At 52.5% G+C, this 15,000-nt stretch overlaps 1 protein-coding gene across 4 annotated transcripts in view; it reads right to left on the bottom strand.

Annotated features, from left to right (window-relative positions):
- Positions 1-15,000, bottom strand: part of lama5 (laminin, alpha 5) — a 56,260-nt gene that overhangs the window by 9,593 nt on the left and 31,667 nt on the right. For all 4 annotated transcript variants that reach the window (XM_035522296.1, XM_035522297.1, XM_035522298.1 and 1 more), the window contains 32 exons: positions 14,866-14,992; positions 14,633-14,772; positions 14,376-14,491; positions 14,054-14,265; positions 13,774-13,975; positions 8,531-8,669; positions 8,199-8,339; positions 7,889-8,050; positions 7,424-7,531; positions 7,223-7,306; positions 6,863-7,078; positions 6,522-6,635; positions 6,206-6,336; positions 5,940-6,020; positions 5,606-5,820; positions 5,388-5,488; positions 5,054-5,237; positions 4,775-4,915; positions 4,458-4,609; positions 4,234-4,344; positions 3,926-4,037; positions 3,587-3,757; positions 3,217-3,413; positions 2,835-2,951; positions 2,442-2,596; positions 2,216-2,357; positions 2,024-2,126; positions 1,776-1,892; positions 1,501-1,686; positions 1,075-1,223; positions 324-515; positions 85-221 (listed from right to left, as the gene is read on the bottom strand). In XM_035522296.1, coding sequence (XP_035378189.1) covers positions 85-221; positions 324-515; positions 1,075-1,223; positions 1,501-1,686; positions 1,776-1,892; positions 2,024-2,126; positions 2,216-2,357; positions 2,442-2,596; positions 2,835-2,951; positions 3,217-3,413; positions 3,587-3,757; positions 3,926-4,037; positions 4,234-4,344; positions 4,458-4,609; positions 4,775-4,915; positions 5,054-5,237; positions 5,388-5,488; positions 5,606-5,820; positions 5,940-6,020; positions 6,206-6,336; positions 6,522-6,635; positions 6,863-7,078; positions 7,223-7,306; positions 7,424-7,531; positions 7,889-8,050; positions 8,199-8,339; positions 8,531-8,669; positions 13,774-13,975; positions 14,054-14,265; positions 14,376-14,491; positions 14,633-14,772; positions 14,866-14,992 — 4,655 coding nt within the window. The remainder of the gene's footprint in view (positions 1-84; positions 222-323; positions 516-1,074; positions 1,224-1,500; positions 1,687-1,775; positions 1,893-2,023; positions 2,127-2,215; positions 2,358-2,441; positions 2,597-2,834; positions 2,952-3,216; positions 3,414-3,586; positions 3,758-3,925; positions 4,038-4,233; positions 4,345-4,457; positions 4,610-4,774; positions 4,916-5,053; positions 5,238-5,387; positions 5,489-5,605; positions 5,821-5,939; positions 6,021-6,205; positions 6,337-6,521; positions 6,636-6,862; positions 7,079-7,222; positions 7,307-7,423; positions 7,532-7,888; positions 8,051-8,198; positions 8,340-8,530; positions 8,670-13,773; positions 13,976-14,053; positions 14,266-14,375; positions 14,492-14,632; positions 14,773-14,865; positions 14,993-15,000) is intronic.

Raw genomic sequence — 15,000 nt, 5'->3', positions numbered from 1 at the left:
ACACACACACACACACGAGCGCGCCTGTAATGCAGCTGCTGCTGATGAAGACGAGGGTGACGATGATCGGGGTGGGCCCCTCACCGCTCCAGGAAGAGGCTGTGAAAGACATCGGAGCGCAGGTCGTCCTTCATCACGTCCTGGGCGGTCTTATCTCCCACGTTAAAGAGCCAGCGGAGACGAGCTCCTTCCACAACCATCCCCATGAACTCCTTACTGGACTGCACACACAGACACACAGACACACACACACACACACGCTGATTTGCATCTGTAAGGGAACTGGCCCCGGGTGTGTGCCCGCCATTGGGGGCACGACCTACGTTCTTGTTGCCCAGGTAGAAGACAAACTGGGCGGCGGGGGCTTCATTCGGCTGCCGGCGTCTGCGCTTGGTGGTCTGCGATGGCAGCAGGATGTGAAACTTGAAGGAGGTGTAGCTGGCCAGGTCACTCAGACTGCTGGGAGTGCGCACCTTCACCACGGAGCTGCCATTAAACTTCATCGACACGCTCACCTGGCAGACGGAGAGAGAGAGAAGATGGATGGAGAGTGAGAGAGAGAGTTGGAGGGAGGGAGAGTGGGAAAGAGAGATTTCACAATAAACTTTATAAATCAGTTACGATATACAAACGCAACATTCAAACACACCAAATTCACTCAAAAAAAATCACCAAACCCCAACCCCCTCTTTTACAGAGCAAAAAACATCACACTAACCCCCATATATTTTCAAAGGTATTCATTCATAGCAGAATAAAACTTCAAATCTAACACTACACGACTCTTCACATCTTTTAAACACATTTTCAACACTGCCGTCAGCCTGGCCCTCAGTCACACACTGACCCACACTGCCATCTTAGACTGCCCTATAATGACATTGTGCTGTCTTCTTCTGTGTGTGTGTGAGTGTGTGTGTGTGTGTGTGTGTGTGTGTGTGTGAGAGACAGAGAGAGAGAGGGAAAGTGTTGGTAAAAGCCTGATGAATTTGATATCTGATGTTACTGTTGATATATCTATATTTGTCATATCAGCATCTCTCAGGTTTAACTGAAAGGCAGAGGCCTGGTTACCTTGCTGGCAGCCTTGCGGGCCTCTGCGATGAGCTGGCGGACTCTGAGGATGCTCTGCGAGATGTTGGGTGTGGTGAGGGAGAGGGCGCGCTTCTGCCAGCTGTTCAGACTTGACATCAGCACAGGGATGGTCTCACTGAGAGCGCCCACTGTAATTACACGCACGCACACACACATATGCACACGCACATATACGCACGCCCGCGCACGCGCGCCCACACACGTATGCACGCTCACGCACGCACGCACATATACGCACGCACGCACGCACGCACACACACGCGTATGCACACGCACGCACACACACACACACACACACACACACACGCACAATGAGAAAAGATATGAGCCATAGTGATGGGGTCACAGTTAAATATATATACCTATAGTAATATAATGTGAAACGACACACCCACACACACACACCTGACTTGTTGGCCTGTGTGAGCGCGTCGCTGAGCTCCTGGGTGGAGGTGTTGGAGGAGCTGTAGAGCCTGCTCCACTCCTCCAGCTGCTGGGCAATGGGTGCCAGCGTGTCCAACACATCCAGCGCTGTGCTGTTGGCCTCCTCCACTGCGCGCTTAGCTGCCTGCAGCTCTTCTGTCGTGTTCCCTGCACGCACACACACGCGCACGTCAGCGTACACAGCTCTCGCTCCAGGGCCGGGCGTTACGCTGCCGTCTCGGCGGTGCTGGCCTGACCTCGGCTGGAGTCCAGGTAGCTCTGCACCGCGGCCATAACGTCCTTCTGCAGAGCGTCCTTCTTCTCTGTGGCGGCGCGCAGCCGCCTCTCGATGTCCTGCAGCTGCGCCGTAACCCCTGTCCCCGACACACACACACACACACACGCATGCAAGCGGCTAAAAGCACTGCACCCCATAAACCGTCTTGAGGCAGCACGCGTGCTTTTTCCACCAATCGAGGTGTAGGTGGGCGGAGCTCGACTGTACCTTCGTCCAGCTCCTTCTTCAGTCTCTCTGCCCTGTCCTCCAGCTCGGCGCTCCGGTTCCTCAGAGTTCGGGCCTGCCGTGGAACGTCCTGCCCCTGGACGGCCTGTTCCCAAAAACACAAGCGGATTGGAGGGAGCCACCTCAAGGGGGGGGGGGGGGGTTGTGTTCGCATCTTTTTCCGGCCATCTTTACCTCCAGGGCTCCCGCGGCCGTGGCGTTGGCCTCCCGGGCAGCGGCCTCGGCCTCCAGCATGCTCTGCACGATGTTGGTGTAGGCCCGCGACGCGTTCAGCGCGCGCTGGATGAACTCGTCCTGGTTGGTGTCGGCGATGAGGCTGTCAAAAAGACACACGCCACGGTGACGCCGCTGACCGCAGCGGGGCGCGGGGGAAGGGGGGGGGCGGTGCGGAGGCACGAACCTGGAGAGGTTGGTGGCGAGCTGGTCAAGGAGCGCAGCGTGCTCCTCGGCGGCCTCCACCAGGGGAGCCTTGGAACCCGAGGAGGCAAACGCCTGGGCCTTCGCGACCAAAGGCTGCCTGGCGCCGTCCAGCTGAGCGGCCAGACGCTCGTAGTCCTGGAGAGAGAGAGAGAGAGAGAGAGAGAGAGCGAATAAACAGAAGCGGTGTCGTATTACTGTCTGTGTGCTTATATTTGGACAGACTGGGATCCACAGGGGCTCGTGCTAATGTGTGTGTGTGTGTGTGTGTGTGTGTGTGTGTGTGTGTAGTGGTGGTATGTTTGCATGGGGGAGTTATGGTGGCGTGTGTGGAGCCGTGCTGGTGTTTGTGTGGAGCCGTGCTGGTGTGTGTGACCTCTTTGGAGTCCTGCAGCATGGAGATCATGTCGTTGACCCTTGTGATGTCATCATCAGCCATCTGCACTGTGACCTCCACCTCCTTCTGCTTTGACCTCAGGTCATTCACCTTTTGCTAGAGAGGGATGTCAGGAGAGAGCTCAAAGAGAGACACATTAAGTGGTTATGTTTATTGTGCCAGTGTGTGTGTGTGTGGGCGCGCGCGTGTGCATGTGTGTGCGCGTGTGTGTGCAGGCGTGGGCTTGTATGTGCGTGCATGTGTGTGTGTGTGCATTTGTGTGTATGTGTGTGTGTGCATGCATTTGTGTGTACGTGTGTACGTGTGTGCGTGCGCGTGTGTGTGTGCTTGCGTGCGTGTGTGTGTGTGCCTGCGTGCGTACTCGGTTCTCCTCCAGGAGTCTCTGATTGGTGCTGCTCTTCTCTGCGGCGAGCCCCATCCTGCTCACGGCCTCGTTCAGTGCATCTCTCAGCTCCATCAGCTGCTCCTGGATCTGCTGCAGCTTGTCGCCGACGGCCTGCAGCGTGGCCGTGTTGACACCCGTCCGGTTGGCCATCTCTGCCTCCACCCGCTCCACCACTAGAGGGAGGTGGAGAGCGGGAAAGAAAGAGAGAGAGAGAGAGAGAGAGAGAAAGAGAAAGAGAAAGAGTGGTTCAAGCCTCATCCTCTCCAATGACACGCTGAAAATGAACCAGACGAGTGCTACGCCGCGCCGTCTCGCCTCGACCCGACCCGACCTGACCGCCACTCACACTGGTTGGCCAGGGCCAGCTCATTCTCAGCCAGCCCCCTCTGAGCTCCGGTGGTCCTGACACGCATGTCCCTCAGCATGGACAGCACCTCCGCCAGTTTCTGCGCCAAAATCTGCCCGTCCACCTCATGTGAGCCGTTCTGCACCGTTCTCCTCGCCTGCTCTAGCAGCTCTACACACACACACACACACACACACACACACACACACACACACACACACACACACACACACACACACGCATGGGCGGGCGGGGCTTACAGCGCGCCATAGGCTTAGACGGGCCGACCACTGCCTATTCAGGGTGGACATGGCTCAGTGCTCCGCCACGACCTCTGACCTTCTATGTCTCTGGTGCTGGTGTTGACGAAGTTCAGCAGGTCTTGTGCCCTCTGCCATGTGGCGACGGTGAGGTTCGTCAGCTTGTCTCCCTTCATCGCTGTCGCTGAAGCCTGTGACACACACACACACACACACACACACACACACACACACACACACACACACACACACACACAGACAAATGCGTCAAAACAGCACCACTGGTGTGTGTTTCCTACTGTGCAGTTTTAAACTTGTATCGGTAAGTTAGAGCTCTGAGTTCCGAGTGCTTGGCAGCCTGACGGAGACGCCCAGCGAGTGTTACACCTTCTCTTCCAGCTCCGTGACGTCGGAGGTGATGGTCTCCATCTCTCTCTCCAGCATCACTGCCTGCTGCCAGCTCCCGTCCAGAGTGCTATTGTAGTTCATCACGGAGTTCTGGGGAAAAAGGGTCCAGCCAGGTCGGATGCTGTTCGGACACTCCCTTGCACAGAACTGTAAGAACTGTGTGTGTGTGTGTGTGTGTGTGTGTGTGTCTGTGTGAGACTCACAGCTACGTCCTCTATAGTGGCGTTCAGGTTGTGCAGCTGTGTCCAGACGAGGGCGCTGGCGCTCACATTATTTAGCTGCATGTCCACAGACTGGATGGTCAGGTTCAGAGCATCCAGATCACGTAGCAGCACAACTACACATCCGTCACACCCTACACACACCCACATACACACACACACAAGCAAGCACAGCGACACACTGTCTCAGATAAACTGCCAACAGTACAGAACATGTGCTGGTACCTGTTGTGTGTAGTTTAAATATATGGTCAAATAACAGGAAATGATGAACAGAATGTGTGTGTGTGTGCACTGACGTTCACAGTGGATATCCGCCCCATTAGTGACAGGCACACTATACTCGTCAGCACATCGATCACACTGCCTGCCTGTCAGACCCTGCGGACAGCGGCATGCACCACTGCGTGGATCACAGTGTCCTCCTTTACAGTCACATCCTGGACACACACACACACACACAAAAACAGTCAATGATCTGGATGACATTTTGCTAGTATAAATAAGAATGAGAGTAGAATTGCTAAATGGTTGTGTGTGTGTGTGGGGGGGGGGGTGTTTGGTGATAGAGGGCTTACTCTGACAGCCGTTAGAACTGTAACCCCAGAATCCCGGTGCGCACTGGCGGCAGTGGGGTCCATCCACACCAAGCTGACACACACAGGAGCCGGTGAGCGGGTCGCACGGCTGAACCAGTGCAGCCGCTGCCTCACACTCGCACGGACGGCAGCCTGCGCACGACTCCATGCCAAACATGCCATACTGTCAACAAACAAACAAATCTTAATGAACCACAAATCTTAATGAACCACCACATGTCGTCAAGTACCAACCAGCTTAACAATCCTAAAAAGACAAGTGGAAAGCACAAACACACACACACACACACACACACACAAAGACGTGTCCTACCTCGCAGTGGTCACAGTGCACGCCAGTCACTCCAGGTTTACAGTGGCATTGACCCGTCTGAGGGTTGCACGAGGCCGTGCCGCACGGGGAGCAGCTGCACCCTGGGTAATGAAGTTTTCCCCCAAACAGAGACACTCGTCATGAACCGTGACGTGTCAGGAAGCGCACCATTATCTCTGGAATGTGCGGGGCACGTGGGTGCTGTGAGCGGCTCTTACCGGTGCAGTTCTTGGCGACGAGGGCGTCGCCGTAGAACCCGGGGGCGCAGGCTTCGCAGTGCGGCCCCGCTGTGCCTGGCATACAGCCCTGGCACTCACCCGTCAGCGGGTGGCATTCGCTGAACAGCAGGTTGGGGTCCGAGTTGCCACTGCAGTCGCACGGCTGGCACGTGCTGCCAATCACCATGGGGTTGCCGTAGTAACCCGGGGCACACCTGCACAGGGGCGGGGAAGAGGTTAGAAGCGACTGCGTCCGGCTGGGGGTCGAAAAACCCGGAACGAGCCGGATATGAGCGACGGTCGGTAGCGGGGGGACTCGGGGCTAGCTTCTCACCTCTCACACTTGGGCCCGGCGTAGCCCGGCATGCACAGACACTGCATGTGGTTGGTCTTCTCCACACAGCCCACCGCGAAGCTGAGGAGAGGAAGAGGAGGAAGAGGAAGAGGTGATGAACAGTTGCAAGCAATAAGCTGCTCAAAAGTTTGAACAAGGCTCTCTCAGTGTGAAGAAGAAGGGAAGCAGGTCAGAGACACAGGAGTAATGGGAGATGTAGGGGTGTGTGTGTGTGTGTGTGTGTGTGTGTTGGGGGGGGGACCGACTTGTTGGATGCCACTTGCAGCGGGCAGGGGCAGCCAGTGCAGGACACAGCATGGCCGGCCACCTTGATGTCGCCATGGTAACCTGCCAGGCACTGCTCGCAGTGGTCCCCGGCTGTGTTGTGGCGGCAGTTCTGCATGCAACGAGGTGAAGACATCGCAGAAGGTCAGCTTTACATGCACGCGCGCCAGTCAGCGGGTTTCAACCGCAGCCGGTCGACTTTACACAAACATGTGACCCTCGTGGGTTTTGGGAGCCTGTAACGATTGCTGTGCTGTGTGTGTAACACACTAAGCCTGAATGTGGCGGTCAGCTCACCACACAGACGCCAGATCCGTCCAGACACTGATCCGAGTGGCCGTTACAGTTACACGGCACACACTTGCCCAGGAACAGCCCCTTAGTGTCTCTGTAGTAACCAGGAGCGCATTGCTGGAGGGAGGGACAGAGAGAGAGAGAGAGAGAGAGAGAAAGAGAGAGAGAGAGAGAGCATTAAGGAACTTGCAGCCAGTGGTATAAAAAGGTTATCATGCGTGATGGCTTGTCTATACTAATATGCAGAATCCCGACTGGCGCTGTGTCTTGGAGTCCTGTGCAGGAGCAGAGTGTGTCCTGCTCCAAGAATCCGAGAGTGTCTTACTCGGACAGTCTGGGCCTACCTGGCAGGAGTCGCCCTGGTAGCTGGCCGGGCACATACAGATCTCCACGCTGTTGGCGTGGCGTCCGGCCTCCCCCAGTTTGGCGGCGCGCAGCTCCACAGCCTGGGCCGACTGGGCGTGCCGCGCTCGCACCTGCAGCGATTCTAGTGCCACCAGCACCATCATTAACTCCTCCCGCGACACAGCGTTCCCGGTCTGAGCGTGCCGGAAGCTCCCCTACGGACGAACGGGGGGGGTACGGGTGAAACGAGACGGGGGCTGAGTGAGAAGCAAGAACGGATGGGCGTTTTTTTTTATAGCCCCCCCTGCTTGTGGTTCCTCGTCGGGCGGAGACGAAGCGTGCCGTGCGGTTCCTCTCACCTCCACTAGGTGGAGCGCTCCTTCGTGAGGCTCGTCCGGGGAGGGATACGCGCGCTCCATGTACACGAGTGTCATCTGGTTTCCCTGCGGGCACACACGAAACGAGATGTCATTAGCGTGGCGTGGCGGGCTGGTTTAAGCCAGCGTGAAGGGGGGGGGGGGGGGTTGCTGCCGTGGCAACACAGAGACGGGTGAGGGGACCTTTAGGATGACATCAGGCCGCGGGGCCTCGGAGGGCAGGGAGAGAGAATCCCCCCGCATTGTCTGGGTGTGCAGCTGGTAGCGCAGGTAACCTCCGTACGACAACACCTGCAGGAAAGGTAGAACAGACAGGTCACATGCCACAGCCAACACATTCCCAACCTGCAGCTGTCACTGCAGTTACGTGTGGAAAACATTCAAATATTAATTAAGGGGGTTAAATAAAGTTAGACTTGTCTTTTCTAAGACTTTCTTTTCAGGTACTTTTAAGTTATAACCTAAGCTTCATATCTGCCTGTGCTGTCTGCCTGAACCTACACCCTGGCATCTTCTGGGGAACAGACAGCAAACCTTTTCTCTTAGATGTCTGAAAAAATGCAAAGCTCGAGGTTTCTGACGCAGTGCTGCTGTCGGCTCTCTCTGGTTCGTGGGGGCGGTGCCTCCCCGTGAGGGGAGCGGCCTCACCTTGTCGCCCAGGTAGGCGCGTGGGGCGTGCCAGTACAGGTCCTGGTAAACGTCCGGGATGTCTCTGAGGTCGGCCTCCACCGCATCCTCCTCCAGGTTGACGGACAGGGGCACCTCCTGCCTGTCCCCTCTCAGGAGCGCCCAGCCTGCCATGTCCATAATCTGGTCCAGATTACGGGAGTTATAGATTCACATGCACACACCACCACCTCACAGATCTACAGATTACATCGGACTGGCGCCGAGCATTACAAATCCGTCCGTAACCTGGACGGACACGGAACGTGATGCGCGCGCGAGCGTGCCCCACCTCGGCCCTACGTTTGTCTGAGCTACGGCAGCGGTCCGTAGCGCCAAAGCAGAAGCATTTGTTGCAGCCTTTGGGGTTGGCACCGTCCAGGTAGAAGGTCCCCAGCCGGCACTGGTCACACCGCGAGCCCTCCACGTTTTCCTGGGGGGAGGACAGGCACGGAGTCAGACGTAGCGAGGAGACACCGGGACGAGTACAGTAATATCCCGCGGCTGTATCAGCAGTCCCGGTGTTTGTCCTGAGCGATTATCTGAAGCGTTGGCCACAAACGTCTACAGGTAAAGGGAAGGGGGCGGGATCAATGTAAATGAGGGGGCGGGGTAAAGGTCCACCTTGCACAGACACTGCCCCGTGGAAGGGTCACACTTCTCACTTCCCGCCTCGTTGCAGTCACATGGCCTGCACCTGGGGTAGCCGTAGAAGCCCGGGGCGCAGCGGTCACACTGCCGGCCAACGATGTTCGCCTTGCACCTGAAGAGCAGACATATTTTCAGGCCATATCTCCTATGAGGTGGTCCGTAGCCCTGGTGGTGGTGGGGTTTGGCACCCACAGTCCATCTAAGTAAAGGGGAGTCCATCCACTCTCACGTGAAGCCTGGACACGTCTGAGATCATGTGGTGTGTGTCGCACCAAAGTAAACACTCCGACTTAGTGAGTCTGACTAAACGTACATAAAGGGAGAAGCAGAAGAAGTCAAAGTGAATAAAAATGTTTTGTCTAGTCTGGTGTCTAACCGCGCTTTTTGTCATATAGGCTAGTGCAAGTACATGAATATGAAATAAGATAAATAAAAAGTTGAATGATACAGAACATTGAGATGATGTAACATTCAGAGAACAGACAGAAAGGAGTGACTCCTACGCCCTCGTGCTGAACTGAGGGCAAACCTTCATTAACCCCTCTTCATTAACCCCTCTACATTAACCCCTCTACATTAACCCCTCTTCATTAACCCCTCTACATTAACCCCTCTTCATTAAACCCTCTTCATTAACCCCTCTTCATTAACCCCTCTACATTAACCCCTCTTCATTAAACCCTCTTCATTAAACCCCTCTACATTAACCCCTCTTCATTAAACCCTCTTCATTAAACCCCTCATCATTAACCCCTCTTCATTAACCCCTCTACATTAACCCCTCTTCATTAACCCCTCTTCATTAAACCCTCTTCATTAACCCCTCTTCATTAAACCCTCTACATTAACCCCTCTTCATTAACCCCTCTTCATTAAACCCTCTTCATTAACCCCTCTACATTAACCCCTCTTCATTAACCCCTCTTCATTAACCCCTCTTCATTAACCCCTCTTCATTAAACCCTCTTCATTAACCCCTCTACATTAAACCCTCTTCATTAACCCCTCTTCATTAACCCCTCTACATTAACCCCTCTTCATTAAACCCTCTTCATTAAACCCCTCATCATTAACCCCTCTTCATTAACCCCTCTTCATTAACCCCTCTTCATTAACCCCTCTACATTAACCCCTCTTCATTAACCCCTCTACATTAACCCCTCTTCATTAAACCCTCTTCATTAACCCCTCTTCATTAAACCCTCTTCATTAAACCCTCTTCATTAACCCCTCTTCATTAAACCCTCTTCATTAACCCCTCTTCATTAAACCCTCTACATTAACCCCTCTTCATTAACCCCTCTTCATTAACCCCTCTACATTAACCCCTCTTCATTAACCCCTCTACATTAACCCCTCTTCATTAAACCCTCTTCATTAAACCCCTCATCATTAACCCCTCTTCATTAACCCCTCTTCATTAACCCCTCTACATTAACCCCTCTTCATTAACCCCTCTTCATTAACCCCTCTACATTAACCCCTCTTCATTAACCCCTCTACATTAACCCCTCTTCATTAACCCCTCTTCATTAACCCCTCTTCATTAACCCCTCTTCATTAACCCCTCTTCATTAAACCCTCTTCATTAACCCCTCTTCATTAACCCCTCTTCATTAACCCCTCTACATTAACCCCTCTTCATTAACCCCTCTACATTAACCCCTCTTCATTAACCCCTCTTCATTAAACCCTCTTCATTAACCCCTCTTCATTAACCCCTCTTCATTAACCCCTCTACATTAACCCCTCTTCATTAACCCCTCTTCATTAACCCCTCTACATTAACCCCTCTTCATTAACCTCTCTTCATTAAACCCTCTTCATTAACCCCTCTTCATTAAACCCTCTTCATTAACCCCTCATCATTAACCCCTCTTCATTAACCCCTCTTCATTAACCCCTCTTCATTAACCCCTCTACATTAACCCCTCTTCATTAACCCCTCTACATTAACCCCTCTACATTAACCCCTCTTCATTAACCCCTCTTCATTAACCCCTCTTCATTAACCCCTCTTCATTAAACCCTCTTCATTAAACCCCTCTACATTAACCCCTCTTCATTAACCCCTCTACATTAACCCCTCTTCATTAACCCCTCTTCATTAAACCCTCTTCATTAAACCCTCTTCATTAAACCCTCTTCATTAAACCCTCTTCATTAAACCCTCTTCATTAAACCCTCTACATTAACCCCTCTTCATTAACCCCTCTACATTAACCCCTCTTCATTAAACCCTCTTCATTAACCCCTCTTCATTAACCCCTCTACATTAACCCCTCTTCATTAACCCCTCTTCATTAAACCCTCTTCATTAAACCCTCTACATTAACCCCTCTTCATTAACCCCTCTTCATTAACCCCTCTTCATTACCCGCTCTGTCATAAACCCTCTTCATTAAACCTCTTCAATTAACCCCTCTTCATTAAACCCTCTTCCATAAACCCTCTTCATTAAACCCTCTTCATTAAACCCTTACATTAACCCCTCTTCATTAACCCCTCTTCATTAACCCTCTACATTAAACCCCTCTTCATTACCCCTCTTCATTAAAACCCTCTTCATTAACCCCTCTACATTAACCCCTCTTCATTAAACCCTCTTCATTAAACCCCTCATCATTAACCCTCTTCATTAAACCCTCTTCATTAACCCCTCTTCATTAAACCCTCTACATTAACCCCTCTTCATTAACCCCTCTTCATTAACCCCTCTACATTAACCCCTCTTCATTAACCCCTCTTCATTAACCCCTCTTCATTAACCCCTCTTCATTAAACCCTCTTCATTAACCCCTCTTCATTAAACCCTCTACATTAACCCCTCTTCATTAACCCCTCTTCATTAACCCCTCTTCATTAACCCCTCTTCATTAAACCCTCTTCATTAAACCCTCTTCATTAACCCCTCTTCATTAAACCCTCTTCATTAAACCCTCTTCATTAAACCCTCTTCATTAAACCCTCTACATTAACCCCTCTTCATTAACCCCTCTTCATTAACCCCTCTACATTAACCCCTCTTCATTAACCCCTCTTCATTAAACCCTCTTCATTAACCCCTCTACATTAACCCCTCTTCATTAAACCCTCTTCATTAAACCCCTCATCATTAACCCCTCTTCATTAACCCCTCTTCATTAAACCCTCTTCATTAACCCCTCTTCATTAAACCCTCTACATTAACCCCTCTTCATTAACCCCTCTTCATTAACCCCTCTACATTAACCCCTCTTCATTAACCCCTCTTCATTAACCCCTCTTCATTAACCCCTCTTCATTAAACCCTCTTCATTAACCCCTCTTCATTAAACCCTCTACATTAACCCCTCTTCATTAACCCCTCTTCATTAACCCCTCTTCATTAACCCCTCTACATTAACCCCTCTTCATTAACCCCTCTACATTAACCCCTCTTCATTAACCCCTCTTCATTAAACCCTCTTCATTAAACCCTCTTCATTAAACCCTCTTCATTAACCCCTCTTCATTAAACCCTCTACATTAACCCCACTTCATTAACCCCTCTTCATTAACCCCTCTTCATTAACCCCTCTTCATTAACCCCTCTTCATTAAACCCTCTTCATTAAACCCTCTTCATTAACCCCTCTTCATTAAACCCTCTACATTAACCCCTCTTCATTAACCCCTCTTCATTAAACCCTCTTCATTAACCCCTCTTCATTAACCCCTCTTCATTAACCCCTCTTAAACCGGGACTAGGAGCCCACGCGTCTCCTCCAGTTCCCTCTAGTGCTGATGTTAAAAGTGTGTGGCCATCTAAAAACGCTCTTCTCGTTACTTCACAGAGGTGACTGGAGCCATTTGCTCCTCACTGGGGGTTCTGGGCAGGCCTTCTGCTGGTTGTGTGTGTGTGTGTGTGTGTGTGTGTGTGTGTGTGTGTGTGTGTGTGTGTGTGTGTGTGTTTTCCGCTGCAAAATGTCAGGCGTCAGTGCTTGCAGTGATCCGAGTCCCAGTCTTCCGCTGTGTCTGGTCTGGACAAAGTCATCCGTTCCCAAAGAGCTGGGGAATGTCACTGTGGAATGTGGCAGTGTGCTATGGAATTTCAGCGGATCAGGTCAAACAGGCGCAGGGCAGAATATCCCGCACCCAGGTCTGGAACTGGGAGTTCTCCTAGTCCAGCAACGAGCACCTGTGTTCAGCCTGAGATTTCCCGACTGATTTAGAGAGACATTGGCAGCAGGTGCACGGCAGACATGGCACAACGAAGACCATGTTGTCATGGACAGGCTGAGGGACGATCTGATGTTGTCATGGACACACAGACTGAGGGACGATCTGTTGTCATGGACACACAGACTGAGGGACGATCTGATGTTGTCATGGACACACAGACTGAGGGACGATCTGATGTTGTCATGGACACACAGACTGAGGGACGATCTGTTGTCATGGACACAGACTGAGGGACGATCTGATGTTGTCATGGACACACAGACTGAGGGACGATCTGATGTTGTCATGGACAGACTGAGGGACGATCTGATGTTGTCATGGACAGACAGACTGAGGGACGATCTGATGTTGTCATGGACACACAGACTGAGGGACGATCTGTTGTCATGGACACACAGACTGAGGGACGATCTGATGTTGTCATGGACAGACTGAGGGACGATCTGATGTCATAATCAGAGCAGACAACCTTGACTAAAGTCCCCACCATGAATAAACAAATTATTACCTACACCTGAAACCATTCACATAAAAACTCATTCCAATAATAAACTTCAATTTCCTTCGACTGCTGGAAAGATGCAAATGGAAGGAATCTAGAAAGAACTTAAACAAGCATTCAGTGAGTCCAGAACACAGCAGCTAGAGTCCTGACGAGGACCTGAACGTCCAACCTGACGTTATCGACGTTGCGGTGACGGACTCTCAAATGTCAATGTCAAATGTCATGTTGATTGCACAAGTTTCATCATCACCCATCCACACATACACAGATCACAAGCTGGTAGTTATCTGTTAGTGCCTAGAATTCTGCATTTTCTTCCGAATTCCTCCAGGCTTCCACTAAATTCATCAATGGCCGATAAGAGAAATAACAAATTGTAATCGTAAGGAAATGTAATTAAGGGCGTAATTCTTGTCTTCCCCTCCACACTAACTCCTCTACACGTTGTAGCAAATCAGCACACAAAGGTGAGGAGGGGGTGGAGCCAGCAGTCACGGCGAGGGGCCTACCTGCACTGGCCGCTGTGCGTGTCGCAGTTGAAGTCGTGGGCGGTGACGCCGGGCCGTGAGCAGTTGCAGATCTCGCAGCCCACCAGCGGGTGGCAGCCGAAGGTCTGGGGCTCGCACTGCACGCACTCGGGGGTCAGCGTGCGCGGGGGGCAGATGCAATCGCCGGTCACGGGCTCGCACAGCCGCGTGCCGCAGTTGCACGCTGCGAACACGCAGGCGAAGACGTGTCAGCACACAGAGCGGCGTCCGAACGTGGTGCACGTGCGCGCTTGCTACTCACGTCTGCAGCTGGGGAAGCCATAGTAACCGGTGGCACACTGCGAGCAGTCCCGGCCAATCACGTTGGGCCGGCAGGGGCACTGGCCTCCGAAGGGCTGGCATGTGTCACGCTCCGAGCCCGCCTCATGGCAGCCGCACGGCACGGCACCGTTGTTGAAGAAGGCCGACAGGGAGGAGGCGGAGCTCCGGCAGAAGGCGGGCGCCGTCGCTGAGCTGGTTCAGAGAGGGGGTGGGGCCTGGATTAATGACTTCATTCATGTTTAAATCATTCAGTCATTAATAAGCGGTTCCTTTATTTGTCGATCAAACTCATTGATCCGTACTTTATGTGGAAACTGTCCTGTCCACAGTGGCTAATGAAGTCGTAAGATTTGTCCAGTGGCTCTTCAGACAGGACACTGGAGCTGTAGCTGCCTTCTGGTACCACTAGGATATAGTCCTAATGCACACGCACACACATACACACACACACACACACACACACACACACACAGAAGTTCAGCTACCACTGAACAGTGCTCACTTTCCTCAATACCAAAGCGATCATGACACCATCATGGCGGTGCGTGACTCAGCTCACCAGCCACAGTGTCATCCCGTCCGGGACGCGCACGGTCACGACGATCTCGTGGTCTGTCACATCCAGAAGGAACCGGTTCTCCGAGACCAGAACGCTGCGGCAGCCGTAGCCATGGGGGCAGAAGGTGGCGTTGGCCTGGCCTGGCGCAAGAGAGCACTGGGGTTTAAACCTTTCTCCTCACGGCATCTCCGGAGGTGCAGTGCTGCTCAGTGGCTCGGTGATCGTTTGCTCACCCTGCCAGATGCGTCCCCCGTTGACGTAGATGTGCATGGCGAAGGTGGGGTGCAGCGGCTGGTGGTAGTGCACGAGGATGGCATAGCGGCCTGGCACGTGCACGCTCGTGGAGTACATCACCGCGTTCTGGGAAA

Source organism: Electrophorus electricus, chromosome 24 (assembly GCF_013358815.1).
Source record: "Electrophorus electricus isolate fEleEle1 chromosome 24, fEleEle1.pri, whole genome shotgun sequence".
NCBI lineage: Eukaryota > Metazoa > Chordata > Actinopteri > Gymnotiformes > Gymnotidae > Electrophorus > Electrophorus electricus.
This window is presented reverse-complemented; position numbering and strand designations above follow the sequence as displayed.